Source organism: Pteronotus mesoamericanus, unplaced genomic scaffold (assembly GCF_021234165.1).
Source record: "Pteronotus mesoamericanus isolate MK-2021 breed Mesoamerican mustached bat unplaced genomic scaffold, CSHL_Meso_final scaffold_128, whole genome shotgun sequence".
Taxonomy (NCBI): Eukaryota; Metazoa; Chordata; class Mammalia; order Chiroptera; family Mormoopidae; genus Pteronotus; species Pteronotus mesoamericanus.
In genome coordinates, this window is record NW_026555305.1 from 3,569,082 (window position 1) to 3,584,527 (window position 15,446).

Sequence of the window (15,446 nt, forward strand, 5' to 3'; positions counted from 1 at the left end):
TGGATGTGGTCGCTAGGCAACACCCGGCCGATTCGAGGTGTTGGGAGGTGGGGGCGTGTCAATTAACCCAAGGCCAATCCGTGGCCGAGGCAGAAACAACAAGGAGGGGCATACTCTTGCCAATCGTAAGTGCTAGAAGGCGGGTCTGCCAGTCTGTGGACATCTACGGCGCCATGAACATCTTGCCCAAGAAAAGCTGGCACGTCCGGAACAAGGACAATGTCGCCCGCGTGCGGCGTGACGAGGCTCAGGCCCGGGAGGAGGAGAAAGAGCGTGAGCGGAGGGTACTGCTCGCTCAGCAAGAGGTACACTTCGAGGGCGGCCGGGCGGGGCTCCGTTGTCTAGCGCGCAGGCGCCCGGGGAGGGACCGGAAGTGGGGGCGGTGCGGAGGTGCGGTAAATCCGGCGCCAGCATATGGAACTGAATTCAGGCTTCCGCGGAGCCTGCCTCCTCGTTTTCCAAGCTAATGCTCTTTGCGACGCCAGAGCGGTGCCTGGCACAGAATAGGAGCTTATGAATAAAGGAACCCCTGGGTAGTTTAAGGGAACTCGGACCACTGCTTAGTTTGCTTGCCCAGTGTTTTTATTGAGTGCCTACTGGATGCTTGCCCTGCGCAGAATGCTTGACTCGCGACATCCCTCCAGCGCCGTTCGCTGTTAGAGGGGCGCTGTCAGTCAACCGCATGGTGTAGAGGAGAGGTGGCTTCAGAGAGGAAGCCCCGGCGGAGGGGGAAAAGTCAGTGCCGCTCCATGGGCGAGCCCTCTGCACTGTACGGTCCACACAGACACCAGAGACTGTTTATATCTCCTTCACCTCTTTGGTTTACACCTGGCTGTCAGTTAATCGGACCCTCAGCACTGGCTCGGAGTTAGTCTGGGCCTTTTAAATTCACTTTTCAGCAGAGAATGAAAATCGATTAGGATACTGACTTGGAGCCCTGCATGGAAGTCAGATCGCCTGTTCTAATACACGTTTTGGCTGCCTTCATATGCATAGTTGTCTTTATTATGTTACCGAGAATGGGCATCTTACACGCCCAGGAAGCACCCCGTTCCCTCACCCTCTCCCCAGGATGGGTCGGGTGCCTCTCCTGGGGCCCCAGCACCGTGGACTTCGATTCTCTGTGGCCAGCACCAGACTCATGGTTCCTCGGATCACATCTAGGTTCTGCATGTTCCACCTGTAACGTTTTCCCCTCAGGCCCGCACAGAATTCCTACGGAATAAAGCCAGGCACCGGAACTCACTGCCTGAGCGTGGAGTAGCAGACCCAGGAACCCCGAGTGCTGGCCCTGTGGACCTGTTTCGGGAGCAGCTGGAGGAAGGAAGAGGGGTGACCAGAAGCAACAAAGAGTACGAGGAGGAAAAGCGGCAGGAGAAAGTAAGCAGGCCTCCCTACTTCTTCAGTCATGGAGGGAGCTAGGAGGAGGGGGCATTCTGCCCACAGGTGTGACTAGCAGGAGCATGGCAACAGGCGGGGACTGAGTGAGGTAACAGACTGCGAAGAGAACGGACCACCACTTAGGAAGTGCTGGTTATAGCCACCCCCACCCACGGGGGCTTGGAAGGGGAGGCTGCAGGTAGACCCCTCAGGTCTTCAGCCTGATGTCAGGGCTCTGGGGAAGGGGTTTGGGAAGAGTGAAGGAGCTTTGTAAATGAAATCAGATCCTGTCGCGCACCAGCTCTCAGGGATGAACTTGCCTCAGCTGCTCTCCCCGCGCCCCCTCCCCCCCGCCCCTCGTCTTACTTTTTCCAGATTTAAAAAAAAAGTTGTGTTTATTTTTGGAGAGGAAGGGAGAGAGACACATCAATGTGCGCTTGCCTATTGCATGCCCCCTACTGAGGACCTGGCCCACAACCCAGGCACAGGCCCTCACTGGGAATTGAACCGGCAACCCTTTGTTTCACAGGCCGGCACTCAGTCCACTGAGCCACACCAGCCAGGGCTCCAGATTTTTATTCCCCCAGAGATGCCCACCTTTGAACCCTAAAGCAGCTCCACCCCATGCTCCCTTCCCTGTGCTTTCCGTGACGGCCTGCCATTGCGCCCCAGTGCAGGAGCCCCACCTCTGTTGGTCCCCTGTGTCCCCAGTGGCTGGCAGAGTTGGCTTATGCCAGGCCCTCAGCGCTTAATGGCCAAATCACTGGTTCTGCCTTCCCAGCTGTGGGTGTCCCCACTGTCCTATCCAGGGCTCCCTGAGAGGAGACACACTTGACAGTCTTCCGTTTCCTGTATTCCTCCTCAGGAGAGGCAGGAGAAAGCTCTGGGTATCCTGACATACTTGGGCCAGAGTGCAGCAGAAGCCCAGACCCAGCCCCCTTGGTACCAGGTGCCCCCGAAACGAGGGGCACCCCCACCTGGCCCAGGACCAGATGTGAAGGTCAAGAACCGTCTGGACCCTCTGCTGGAGATGCAGAAGCATTTGGGGAAGAAGAGGCGGCACAGTGGTGACAACAGCGGCCACAGCAAAAAGGAAAAGGCGGGGTCCGAGAAACAGCGGCCCCAAGAGTAAGCAGGAATCTCGGGTGGCAGCAGGGCACTAGGACGGGGCTGGCTGGGCAGGCACGGTTCGCAGCAATCCTGGGGGCCTGACGCCCTTTTAGGGGCTCAGCAAGGTCAAGCCGGCTTTCACAGCAGCACCATTCAGCTTTCCACCCTCGTTCTCAAGTGTGCAGCTGGGGTCCCCGGAAGCTGCTGCTGTGGGAAGGTGCCACAGCTCTGATGGGTACTGCAACATAGATGTGTCTTTAAGGTTTGTCCTCATTTCTAATATGCTGAATGTTAACATAAAACCTATGGACACTGAAGCTCTGCAGGGTCCTGATTTTTAAGAGACCTGAATTTAAGAACCATGGGGTTAGAGCAAAAACAGGTCTGTGTCACTAGAATTGCAGACTAAGCAGAGAGGGGGAGTCCCAACCAGCCTCCTTCTACAGAGAGGGAGACAGAGGCCCAGAGAGGGCCAGCCCTTGCTCAGCGTCACACAGCTGATTAACAACAGGCTTTCTTGACCTGAAGCAGCACCTGACTGTGAAGATGAGGGAGGACAGAGCACCACACAAGGGGAGGCCCACATCCTTGCCCCTGGCATGACACCCACTTCCCAGTCGCAGGGCCTTCATGTGCCAAGCCCAGGAACATGTCAGTTGCAGGCAGGGGTGCCAGTGGCAGCTGTCTTGGGAGAGGCCGGGGGCCTCCCAGGGCTGCCCATGTCCTAACCTGACTCTTTCCCCCCAGATCGCCGTCCCTGGACCAGCTTCGAGCTGAACGTCTTCGGCGGGAAGCTGCCGAGAGGGCACGGGCAGAGGCCCTCCTGGCTCAGGTCCGGGGCGGGGCACCCCAGGAGCAGCAGCCAGAAGAAGAGGCGGACGATCGGCGGAGGCGGTACAACTCTCAGTTCAACCCCCAGCTAGCTCGGCGACCCCGCTGGCAGGACCCCCCTCTCGCTCACTGACTCCTGAGGGGTACAGGAGAGGCTGCTGCCGCCAGCCGTCATATAAAACTATTTATTCATAAATATTTTCCAAAATGAAAATAGGTTTACCAAAAAATGTCCCTCACTGGGGAGGGGAGGAGGGGGCAGCCCTCACCCCCAGGCCCCCAGGCCGGGGCTGAGAGGAAGAGAACCTCTGGGCCCCCTTCTTGCTTCCTGGGGGAGGGGGCTGCCCCGTAGCCTGGGGCCTCCCCTGTCTTCCAGGGCAGGGCCCTCACCTGGGCAGGGGATCAGCATGCGGGGGGGAGAGGGAGGATGGAGGGAGGGGCTGGTGTCACTGGAGGTCCCGGTCCTCCAGGTATCGGTACTCAAAGGTGAAGCCTTCCTTCTTCCGCTGGCCCCACTTCTCGTAGTCAAAGTAGATGTAGGTGCCCTGGCCGGGGGAGAAGGCGGTCAGTGAGTGGACGAGGAGGTGGTCGGGGAGCTGGGCCAAACCGACAAATGGGACCGTTCTCGGGGCCACGGATGTGCCAAGCACCAGGCCCTGCACGCGTGCGCTGTCTCGCTCCGCCCTGGCCACTCTTCTCAGGTAGGAAAAATTATCACACCCGCTTTAGAGGAAACGGAGGAAGGCACAGTGGTCACGTGCCAGAGCTGGGCCTCGGCCCGGGCATGTCTGCGAAGTCTCTTGCTTCTCAGGATGGCTGTGGCTTTGAGCAGGTGATGCGTGTCCTAGCACTGCGTCTTCACAAACCCCTTGAGGCCATTAGCTCTCTAGAGATGGAACAGGCTGTCTATGGGACAGACAGTTTATGGGTGACAGGGGTGACGTGGGACTTCCTGAAGGAGTGATGCCTGGAAATACACTAACTTGGCTGATTACTTTGGACCCAACCAGGAGGGGATAGGAAGTCCTTAGTGTCAGAGAAGGCACAGTGGGAATGGGGCTGGGTTCTGAACGGCTGAAATGCTTCAAAGAACCTGTAAGAACCGAGGGGAGGGGACTGAGTTCTCTGAGGACAAGGACCTTGTTTATTACTTGCATCACGCAAATATTTGGTGTAAAAGGCATCGTGGGACCAACTAAAAGTACTCAAACAAAACACAGTATGTCCATGCCACAGCAGCAGGCACCGCTAGGCACGTGCCACGTGATTAACTCGTTTAATCCTCACAGCTGCGTTACGGTGGGTCCTGTCACCCCATTTTTACAGAAACTGAAACAGGTTCAAGTGACTTGCTAAGGTCACCCAGCTACAGGTGGGTTCAGACCCAGGCAGTCTCCCCTCTAGAGTGTTCTGCAAGAAGTTCCAATCAATTGACTGGAATGGGGAAGGTCATTTTAAAAAGAACAGCTTCCCCAATCCTATTTGCTGAGTGCTGGGGAGATGCAGGAAAGAGACCATCAAGGCCTCTGTGCAGTGTGGTCTTGGGTGGGAGACACCACACACCCTTCTGTGCCAGTGGAGGCGCCTCCAAGGAAGGGGCATTTAGGGTAGGGTAGGGCCCACAGGACGACTAGGAGTCAGCCCAGTGAAGAATGACGGACAGACCCCAGGCTGAGCTGGCTGAAGGGAGGGGCGAAGGGAGAGGGCCCAGGAGGGGTGTGAGGGGCCCAGGGCAGGGCCTCACCTGCTCGAACTCGTCGGTGATGGTCTTGGGCTCCTCGTGTCTCTGGAACCACATCATGTACTTGGTGTGGAATCGCCACGACTGTTTCTTCAGGGCCTTAGCTGCCAGGTACTGTGCCTTAGTGCCCTGGGAGAGAAAAGATGGAGCAGGGGATCAGGGGGCCCCCCAAACTGGGAGGGGTGAGGGGGACGGGCAGGGCTTCGGGGCTGACCCCAGGCCCCGCCACAGACTGAGGGTGGGTGGGACCCTCCAACTGGAGCTGGGCAGGGGCACAGAACGTACCAGTGCTGGTCAGAAGGAAAATGAGACAGGAGGTGGGAAGTGCTTCCAGAGAAGCTTTGAGAAAGAAGAGAAACTAATGCATGAGGAGTGCTCAGAGGAGGCAGCTTAGAAGCTCCCCAGGGTGGGATGAAGGCAGAGGTCCTTCTTGCTGCCCTGGGATCACACAGAGGCTGCCTGCTGTGTCAGTGAGCAGTTGGCAGGGACAGCTGAACTGGGGACAGACTGCAAGTGGGGCAACCTTGTGCCCTCAGCCGTTCTCCCCTGTGCTGAAGTGGGGACAGGGACTGGTTTGGTTTGTGGGGCCCAGGACTGGGGGATGGGGAGGGGTGCGGTCCCGGCGGCCGCAGTGGGGCACCCACCTCACCCCTCCAGCCCGACGGGGGACGGCGGCGGTGGCGGCGAAGGCGGGGGGCCCGAGGCTGCCCCGGGGGCCCTGCTGTACCTCCAGATAGTAGAAGATGAAGAAGAGCGTCTCGGTGGACAGGCGCTGGTAGAATTCCACGGTGTCCGAGTGCGGGGGTGGCATCTGGTGGTGGTAGGGGGGCGTCGGGCAGGGGTTCCGGGGGAGGTACTGTCTGTGAGGGATGGGACACGTCAGTGCCAGTGCCTGCTGCTTGTTCCAACTGCTTGTTTCAAGGGTGGATCTGACCTCAGGGACCCTGCCACCCCACCGCTCATGGGTCAGCAGGAGCATCTCAGTCATCTGGTCACCCCGGCATTGCCCTCCTCAGCCCCCACCATTGCCAAGAGCCCCAAGTCAGGTACCCCGCAAGCTTTATTTAATCTCAAGACTGAGGAACCAGATCCCCATGGCCCCTCACCTGATCCGCTCCGAGTCAGAGGGGTGGGGCATGTGGTGCCAGGCAGCCTCCTCCATCGCCTGCTGGTAGAGCTGCTCCTTGGTGAGAGGCACAGGCCCCAAGGGACACACCCCCAGGGACAGCGGTATGTTCACCTCTGACAGCTGTAGGGGCGGCTGGGCTGAGGCTGGAGGTGCTGCTGTGCTGCTCAGGATGATGTCTGTGGGGACAGGCAGGGCCGAGCCATTGGGTGAGGCTGGGTGGGGCGCCTTCCTCTTGCTCGCTGGGCCGCCCCACCGTGCCTGGACCCTCACCTCGCTCAGTCAGGTGCAGCGTTGGCACAGGGTCCTCGATGGCGGAGCTGAGGGCTGCCCGCTCTGCCATGGACTTCAGCGAGCTCAGGGGCTCAGGAGCCTGGGGGGAAACAGGTGCCTCAGGCTGCAGGGCAGAGGGCCGGTGCAGGTACTCAGAGGCCCCGGCATCCTCGCCCGCTCTGGCTGAAGGCAGCAAAGCCAAGGCTGTTGGTGAGAGTGTTCACCATGGCCCCCGAACGGGGGGGACCTGGACGTGGAAGCATCCACCAGCAGGGTGCCGTGCCCCTCACCGACATCACGGACACTACACCGGGCAACACGCTGCCGAGGACAGATCGCCTGCAGCATGTGCACGGGCCACACCGCTCCTGCCACAGCTCGCGGGAGCGCACTTCTCCCTCCTGCATCTCCCTTGGGGGAACCTCCGTCCCACCATGCCCCACAGGCTGGCCTGTCCTCGCTGGCCAAGAACTTCACAGCACCCTCCCTCCATCCTGTTCTCCCGGGGCCCACGGGGACCTCTCTACCGGTGTTTTTGTCCTTTCTTCACTTGGACTTTCTGCAGGTTCCTGCCCCCCAATCCTTTCCTCTGGGGAACCGCACAGCGGTTGACCCTGCTCCAGGGACAGAACACACACACACACATACATGTCCTGTCCTCTGCTCCTCTCAGAGGTGCGTGCTCACTCTGGGTCCGAAGCTTCCCAGACCTCTGAGGACCACGAAGCCTCCCCTGCAGTGTCACACATGATGGCTGCCATGCTCCCCATAAAGGGAGGACACAGGGCCACGCGAGCTGGGACCCAGACAGTCGGGCACTCAGGCTGCCCCGGGGAAAGTGGGTTTATCATGCAGGCTCCAGGAAGTCAGCCACATGTCCTGCTGATGCTATTTCAGACCCTGGCAATTAGGACCCCTGCCCTCCACAGCGACACCCCACCCCCCAGCCCAGCAGCCCTCCTGCAGAGTGGACGGCCCTTCTGTCCTCTCTCTGCTGAACCCCACCCAGCCTTGTAACGACCATTCCGACATGAGCCCACCTAGAACCGCAGCACAGACTCCTACTTCTTTCTCCGTCAGCCTTTCTCGCCCCTGGGACCCCCGACCTGACCTGCCCCGTCCTGGTCCCAGCTTAGGCACACCCCCCAGAGACCTTGCATGGCTCCGCCCACAGGTTAAGTCAGGTCCACAGCACCCTCGGCCCTGCCGGGACACTCCCTGTTTGGCAGGCTCTGCTCTGTGCACAGAAGGCAGGAACTGGGTGCATTCAACTTAGCAAACTGGGGCCCACAGCAGACATCACCAAGCGTTTTCTCAACTTAGATGACTTCCCCAAAGGAACAGGAGGGCAGTAAGCCAGCAGGGACAGAACACACAGGCTCTGCACCCACCTTGATCTCCGGGGCAGCACTGAACTGGGGGGGTCCGTTGAGCAGGGTGCCAGCTGCCTTGGCATCGCTGAAGCTGGGCGTTGGGGAACTGGGAGGGTTCACAGGAAGTGGCACCAGGAGGCTGGGTCCCCCAGCATTGTTCCCTGAGCCTGGGGCCACGCCCCCAGTGCCCGCTGGGGCAGCTGCGCTGGGTTCCTTCCTGGAGAGGGGACGAGGGGAAGGGGCTCAGAGGAGTGTCCCCAAAGGGGAGATGGACAGGTAGCGCGACAAGGCAAAGGAGTCAAAATAGGGGAAAGGCCAGAGGACAGGACCCACAAGGAGCGGGCTGAAGGACACAGGTGGGAGGGGAGGGCTCTTTGGGCAAAAGGAGAGCTGTGAGGTGGGAACGAGGACTCAGGGTGCTCCAAGGAGACCAAATGGGTGGAAATCACTGGGAAACAAGCTGGCCTTCTGAAACGGTCCACAGAAGAGGGTGCGGGAGCAGGTGTTCCAACCACAAACTAGGATGCCTTGGGCAAATGCCCACTTTGGGAGCCCACCCAGACCCCAGGGCTGAAGTGCCAGGGAGCAGGCCTTCCCTGGGTCCCAACCAGGAAGGTAAGCTCTCTCATGAGGCATCGTTCTGGGCACCGAGGACCTAGTGGTATGGCCTGACCTGAGACCTGGATGGCGGTTGGGAATGGGAAGGGGGACTTTGGGGTCTTTCACTTTGAAAAGCTGACATGATATCCCTCATGGAGTCAGGTGGCCCTGGGGCAGGGAACAGAAAATCGGGGTGGGGGCCAAACAAGAGCTCCTCTAGGATCTAAAGTGGAAGCCAGTGCCCAAGGGGTGTGCGCGGCTCTGATGACATTCCCCACTAGACAAGGGATGCTTTAGAACATTCCAAAGGGCAAAGGTGGGGGACATAGCTCATGGCAGAGTCCCAACAGGCAAGGGCAGGGCCTGTGTCCTCACAGTGGGTGACACTGGGGGTACCCCGTGCCTATTTGTGCCAGGCGCTGCCTGCTCCCCAACCCTGCTGGAGGCCGGACACTCACGAGGTACTGGGGGGTGGGTTGTGGGGGCCAGACGGGGGGCCCAGAGCCTGGCTGCTGGCATTGCTGCCCCCACTGCTGCCGAGAGCCACCTCTGCTGGGCTGTCAGCCACGACCGAGCTGTAACCTGGGGGAAGGAAAGGGGGTGAAAAGGGGTCCCAAGCAGTGACCCCAGGACCCCTGCCCCCAGAAGCCCCACTTACTGGTGGCACCGTTCTGCTTGCCAGCACCGGCACCTCCACTGCTATTACTGCTGCTGCTGCCTCCGCTGCCTCCGCCACCAGGCTGGACGCTGGGGGGCCGGGGCTGGTTGGCGCTGGGCCCACTGGAGGCCGGTGGGGCCACAGCCTGGGCATAGGGGGCAGGGGTGCCCGAGTTGTGGCCAGGGGCTGGGCTGGCCTTGGGGCCCAGGGCACTTGGGGGTGCTGCTGGGGTGGGGGCCCCATTATTGCCAGGGGCGGTGCTCAGGGCAGAGGCGGCAGGCGAGGGGCCAGACGAGTAGCTGGGCGGCACAGCTGGGGACTGAGGGTGCTGGCTGCTGTGGATGGGCTTGGAGCCGTTTTTGGCAGGAGACTGGGTGGGAGAGAGAAGAGGGTCAAGACCTGCCGAGTCTCCCGCACACCCTTCCTGGGGACCCAGGTGACCTCCCCTCATGGCTTCAACCACCCCCTTTCATGCTTCGAACACTCATGCACTTCCAGCCCAACCCAGCGTCCCACATCCCACCTGCACATCGCCCCCGAGTATCCCTTAGCCACAGGGATCTGACACACAGCTGGGGTGTTAGTAGGAGAACCCCTCTGATGGTGACAGGGACATAGTGGGAGACACCTAAATAGCCTCCGTACAAGATCAGAGGGAACCAGCCAAGAGTCCAAGAGAAGGAAAAAAAGTGGGACACCGGGCAGTAATTCTGACCACCACTGGACGGGTCACTAAAGCACCTCGCAGGGTGTTAATGAGGAGCCCAGGAAGCAGGCGGTCATGTGACCACAGCACCCGGGCAGCTCCTGGGCACCTTGCTGGCATCCCAACGCCCCATGGGCATCTCGTGCTCTCCGCACGCCAAGCAGGATGCGTGGCCAACTCCTTCCTGGCCCCTTGCCTGCTCGCTGGGCCTCACACCAGACTCCCCACGGCCCTCCCCAGGAGCCCTGGGACCGGCCCTCCCACCAGCCCACAGAGGGGCTGCAGGCTTGCTGGGCTCCTGCTTAAAGACACCACCTTGAGCATCATGTCCTAAGGTGTCTCCCATCCTGGGAGGTGCTAACTCACAAGGCTCTCTAGGGAAGAAAAGGAATTCTGAGGCACGTCCCCTCTGGAAAACTCAGGAGGTCCATCACAGCACAGCCAAGGCCCAGAGCCTCCCGAAGAAAAGACACCTGCCTGACTTTTGACCTACCACGCCGCAGGCCGGTGTGGCCCTTTCAGAGTGGATGCACAGGGTCCTGGCCCTGAGCCAGCCACCCCAAGCCCTGCGCTCACAGCCAGCCCCACACACCTGGCCGGGCTCACCTCATGATGCTTCCGGTTTTCAATCATGACTTGACGTGTTAACTGCCACTACCTCAACTCAGGAAACGTCCACCTCCCCCCGCTGGGCAAGCTCAAGTCTTTCTCTAACACCAGGGCAGCTTCTGACTACCTAGGCTGGGGCAGGGGCAGGGGACCACCCCTGGACCACAGCACTTATTTGCCTGCCTCTCAGGCCTCCCTCGGTGGGGAGAGTGGCGGACCTTCTCACCCCTCTCTTCGAAGCTCCATACCATGGCTGCACTCAGGCCTCAGGGCGCCTTTGGGAACCAAACAATGAGCAAGTGACGTGCCAATGGAACCCACCTGGCTAACTTCACTATCCGTTGAGCGTCCCCTCTTCTTGTCGTCTTCAGAGTTTTCCTGAGGTGAGAGAGGCACTCTCAGAAACCTGTGTGACCTCTTGGGTCCCGACAGACACCAATCCCTGGCCCCCCCAGGGGCCTGTACCCAGGTGATGGACTATCTGGCCTCAGTGTATTCAAGTACTTATGACCTCCATGTCACTGGGGAATCTCGCTGGGAACCGAAGCCCTGTTCCCCAGGGTCCTTGTCCTCTGGGCACCAGCCTGCCAGCATCCAACCCTGACCCCGGCCCAGCCCCCCACCTGCACAGCCAGGACCCACGTGTGGCCCCGTGCACACCATCAGCCCTCTATGGCCTTTAGGGCCCAGGCCCTGGACGCTGCGGCCCTGCTTCCTTGATCACCCTCCTGCAGGCCGTTTCTGGGAACCTGGCCTCACCGTGGTGCAGTTGGCCGGGCTCGGTGGGATGGGAGAGCTGGAGGTGGTGGAGGTGGGTGTGCTGCTCGACTGGTTGAAGATCTCATCCTCCATGTGACTGTGGCTGGGGGGGGAGGTGGCGACCAGCGCCTGTGCTGTGGGGCAGGGCAGGGCGTGCTGAGCTGGCTGGGACGCCCTCCTGCCCGGCCCCGACCACCCATGCACAGAGGTCACCCCGGGCCTCACGAATGTCCTCGAGGTCCAGGTCGTCGTAGAGGAACTCGTTCTCCTCGAAGTCTGGGTCCTGGGAGGAGTCGACGTAGTACTCGACGTCGTCCTTGATCTTCCGGATGGCATCCACCAGGATGGAGTCGTTGTCCAGCATGCGCAGGATGGTCTCCAGCATGCGCACATGGTAGCGGTGCTTCTCGATGTGCCGCTTCAGGCCCTCAATCCGGTCCTGCTTCTGCTGGCGAGCCCAGGGCCAGGCTCAGGGGCTGCCCGACCCTCCTGCCCCACAGAACCCGTCCTCAGTCCCCGACCCCTGTGGAGACCAGAGGCTCCACTCAGGCCCCTCCCAGTGCGGAAAGTGTGGAATCTGCCCTCCCCGAAGCCTCAGGGATCCCACGGCTGCCCCCAGCCACCCCGGCAAACCTTGAAGGGGCCTGGGAATCCCTGCGCCTCCCAACCTAGCCCCTGATGGCCCAGACCTCCCACCCCTGCTAAGCCTCCACCAGCGCTGACCACCTTCTGGGATACAGAAACACCAGCCCCTGCCTGGCTCCGGCAGTAGTGATGGTGACCCCCACTCAAGGGAGCTTGTGGTTTATAATCGCTCCAGCGCTTACTGTCACCACGGCCCCCCAGCTGCATGGCCCTGAAGAGCCCAGACTCTAAGCCTGGCTGCTAGGCACTCCAGATACCTACTCTTCCCAAGGCCCCAGTTCCCTTTAGAATTTGACATCTTAGTCCCAGTTCTAACCCCCTCTGCATGGACCTACTTATTTTACAGCCACACGTCACCTAACACAAGGATACGTTCTAAGAAATGCATCATTAGGTGATTTTGTTGTTGTATGGACACCTAGATGGTCTAACCTACTGCACACCTAGGCTGCCCGGTACAGCCTAGTGCTCCTGGACTACCCGCCAATACAGCATGTTACTGTACTGAGTACTGCAGGCACTGGTAACATCACGTAAGTATGTTATCTACACAGAAAAAGCACAGGATGAATACAGTGCAAAGGATCAAGTGTGCACGTGTACACATTGGAGGAGCAGCGGGGAGGGCTGTGGCTGGAGGTGAGCAGACATCAGGAGGGGAGGAGGAAGGGAGAGACGAGAGAGAAGGGGAAAGGGAAAGGGAGAGGAGAGGTCAAGACACCCAGAGAAGTAAAGCTGGAGATGAGCACCAATGAAGCGGGAGGTGTGAGGGGGCAGGGGAGGGGGAGAGGAGCTGGACTGCTGGGAAAGAGGCCAGGGGTGTGAGTGTGCGCAGGCACAGGCGTGGCGCGGGCTTCTGGGCGCCCTTGCTCCCCAGCCCTGACAGGCACAGGACGAGGGACAGCATCCCAGCTCATGCAGTAAATTCGCCATCGTGGTCAGGTCCAGCCTTTCAACGTCATAAGCAAACCTTTTTAACCCAAGACAATCTCACGGGACCACCAACACGTACACAAGTCTGTCGCTGCATGCGACACTGTTACCCAGCACAGGACGCTGTCTCCCCTCCCAGCCCGACTGCCAAACTGCTCAGGCTCGGACGCCCATTTCTGGCGCGCTTCCCTCTCCTCGGCCATCCCTCTGCCCACTGGCTTCCCAAGGACCCAGCTCTGTCCCTGTGTTTCCCGTGCCAACAAGTGCACGGTTTGCATCCCTGTGAACTCACAACCTACTTGGACTTGGGTCCGGTCCTGGCTTTCTGGGATCTGAGTCTCCAGCATCTGGCTTTGTCCCAGACCTTACTTCTCCTTGGTCCCAATGAACGGTTTCTTCCAAGTCTGGCCTTGTCTGTACCCCACTGTCCTCCCCTGAGGACCTGGGGTCCTCTAGGTGCTATGAGGCCCAGTTTCAGCTGCTGGACCTCCTCACACTGGGTGCCTGTCAGGTCTCACACCTCCTCGGCGATCCAGGCAGAGCCCTGCACCCTCCCCGACACTGCTCCTCTCCGTGACAGTGCCACGGTTCACCCAGCCTGGACCCAAGACTGCCTCGCCTCCGTCCTGCGCCAGCCCCAGTCAGCCAAGCCCCTAACCCCGCCTCCGGCCCCGATCCCACAGGTCAGCCATGCCCATCCTGTGGGTACACCCGCACTCACATCCTTGTCGCCTTTCTTCTTGCGTGTCTGCACCGACAGGGACTCCACTTCACTCTCAAACTGGTCCACCTGCATGTTTAGAGTGTCGATCGTGTTCTGAAAGGGAGGAAGGGAAGACAAGTCAGCCGCCGTCCCCTTGGATGCCTGGGTGCCAGGGCGCCGAGGCCACCTCCTCTCTTCGGCCCCACTCACCGTGAGCCACTGGCCAACCTCCTCCTTCTCCTTCTGGGCGGGGTCCACCTTCTGCGCCAGGCCCAGGCCCTCCTTGCTGTAGGCTTTGGTTTTGGTCTCTCGCTCCACGACTTTGAACCGCTCCATTTGCTGTGGAGAGTGCAGTTGGCAGGAGGCCCCCAGCCCGTCGCCTGCCCCCTTCCCTTGGTGTAGAGCCTTGGGGGCCTTCCCACCTCTCAGGTGCCAGACTCTGGGCTCCTACCGTTTCAATGAGCTTGCGGTTCTCTATGAGCTGCCTCTTGTCCTTGATCTCGTTGGACGCTACCCATGTCTTGATCTGGTCCCTCAGCCGCTGCAGGGAAGAGTGAGACAGTCAGACTGCCTGAGGATCTGGACACCGAGGCCCCCAGTCCTCCTCTCCCTGGGACCCAAGAGTCCACTCTCCCCATTCCTGCCACCCTCAGGACACAGGCGTCCGGGCCCCCAGCCCCCTCACTTGAAGCTTCTTAATCTCCTTCTTTAGGTCAGCCTCATACTTTTCTTTCTGGTTCGCGTTGGCTGCATTGTGGAGCTGAGGGGTGGAGAGAATCCACGTCAGTGTGGGACTGGCTGCCCTAGTGCCCACCCCGGTCTCTGTGTGTTAGGGACTCTGGGGATACCCCCCAGCCCAATCCATCTCAGAGCTGCTTCCCTGAGGTCCTCAGTACTTCCTCTCCCAGGTCTATACCCAGAGACCCCTGAACCTCTTCCTGGGCTCTCCTCCCTGGAGACCCAGATTTTTAGGGCCCAATCTCTGTACCTTCTGCCAAATATCTTCAAACTGCTCGACGCCCTCGGACACCTTCTTGAGGCAGCGATCAATCTCACCTGGCCGGGAAGGAAGGCAGGCAGTGAGCACCTGCCAGGGAAGCAGGCACCCAAAGAGGAGTTCCGAGGGCACGTGGCCACAGGCTGTGGGCAGTGGCCGAGTACCTTGGAGTTTGCGCTTGTCCGCCATCTTCCCTGCCCTACAGATGCACTCTCTTCATACTCTCTTGGAGATGGACGCTGCTGGGGAGATTAAAAAGGATGCACATTTATTCTTTGGCTGGTGCAATTCCAGAGACATGAATGAGGCTGGGGAAAGGGGGGTGCACAAGACGGTGAAGGGAAGACGCATCTACTATCTGATGACAAGGACCTGGCCCAGCTTCCCATGCTGCTTCGATTGCTCAGCACAGGGTCTGGCCCACACCACCACTCTCAAGTTTTTTGAAACAAGTAAATACGTATACTTTTTGTGTATGTCTGACCCAGGAAATGGAAAATTCCTAGAGAGGGGGGCACCTCGTCCCCAGATGAAACCCACAAAAGGATTTTTCAGAGCAGGAAAAAGCCACGCAGCGCACAGCTAAATGCTAGGGATGAAGGAGTGAGAGTGGCGACCTCACTTACTATCGAGGGGTTGGGGACGCAGGCGACTAGATTCTAACACCTGGAGACGTTTCTCTCATCCAAGTCAAGGACAAAGAACAGGTGCATCTCATGGAAAAGCCCCTGTGAGGGACACAGGGGAGGCAGCAGGGACAGAAATGCTTATACTGTGATGACCTAAACCCACTCACTCAGACAGGGCTGGCTCCCAAGTAGAAGGGAGCCTTAGAATGTAAAAAGTTGATACCAGAGCAAATTCTGAAACCAAAGGAGGTAACATGCCAAACCCAAAGGGGCCAATGCCAAGAAGGGTCCGAGGTCTGGGGGCATGGCCAAAGAGAGGCCAGGAGGCAAGAACTCTTAGGAGGACGAGGGTGAAAGCGGACCTTCACTGTGA

General features: G+C 59.7%; 2 protein-coding genes across 3 annotated transcripts; one reads left to right on the plus strand and one right to left on the minus strand.

Annotated features, from left to right (window-relative positions):
• The first annotated feature begins 131 nt into the window (after nucleotides 1-131).
• On the plus strand, nucleotides 132-3,531 carry LENG1 (leukocyte receptor cluster member 1). The gene is made up of 4 exons (XM_054588370.1): nucleotides 132-305; nucleotides 1,201-1,380; nucleotides 2,246-2,508; nucleotides 3,238-3,531. Exons 1-4 carry the CDS (start codon nucleotides 174-176, stop codon nucleotides 3,452-3,454), a joined length of 792 nt encoding a protein of 263 aa, XP_054444345.1. The 5' UTR covers nucleotides 132-173; the 3' UTR covers nucleotides 3,455-3,531.
• A 9-nt stretch (nucleotides 3,532-3,540) lies between these two features.
• On the minus strand, nucleotides 3,541-14,815 carry CNOT3 (CCR4-NOT transcription complex subunit 3). 2 transcript variants are annotated; one of them, XM_054588367.1, is made up of 17 exons: nucleotides 14,609-14,815; nucleotides 14,436-14,503; nucleotides 14,133-14,207; nucleotides 13,899-13,988; nucleotides 13,658-13,786; nucleotides 13,466-13,561; nucleotides 11,392-11,614; nucleotides 11,167-11,300; nucleotides 10,729-10,785; nucleotides 9,093-9,462; nucleotides 8,893-9,016; nucleotides 7,853-8,051; nucleotides 6,462-6,561; nucleotides 6,169-6,367; nucleotides 5,790-5,922; nucleotides 5,066-5,191; nucleotides 3,541-3,866 (listed from the first exon to the last, which is right to left on the minus strand). In XM_054588367.1, the coding sequence occupies exons 1-17, from the start codon at nucleotides 14,631-14,633 to the stop codon at nucleotides 3,768-3,770; spliced, it is 2,247 nt and encodes a 748-aa protein (XP_054444342.1). In that variant the 5' UTR covers nucleotides 14,634-14,815; the 3' UTR covers nucleotides 3,541-3,767. The 2 variants fall into 2 exon arrangements, with proteins under 2 accessions (XP_054444342.1, XP_054444343.1); XM_054588368.1 differs by having other exon boundaries at nucleotides 11,392-11,611; nucleotides 14,609-14,813.
• Between the last annotated feature and the right edge of the window lie 631 nt (nucleotides 14,816-15,446).

Excerpts from the sequence above, each read along its gene's own strand:
- LENG1 (XM_054588370.1), top strand. The coding sequence starts at position 174 with ATGAACATCTTGCCCAAGAAAAGCTGGCACGTCCGGAACAAGGACAAT. Across the intron at positions 306-1,200 it reads TACTGCTCGCTCAGCAAGAG|GCCCGCACAGAATTCCTACG; the intron begins GTACACTTCGAG and ends TTTTCCCCTCAG. Across the intron at positions 2,509-3,237 it reads GAGAAACAGCGGCCCCAAGA|ATCGCCGTCCCTGGACCAGC; the intron begins GTAAGCAGGAAT and ends CTTTCCCCCCAG.
- CNOT3 (XM_054588367.1), bottom strand. The coding sequence starts at position 14,633 with ATGGCGGACAAGCGCAAACTCCAAG. Across the intron at positions 13,787-13,898 it reads ACCGCAAGCTCATTGAAACG|CAAATGGAGCGGTTCAAAGT; the intron begins GTAGGAGCCCAG and ends CACTCTCCACAG. Across the intron at positions 11,615-13,465 it reads AGAAGAAAGGCGACAAGGAT|CAGAAGCAGGACCGGATTGA; the intron begins GTGAGTGCGGGT and ends TGGGCTCGCCAG.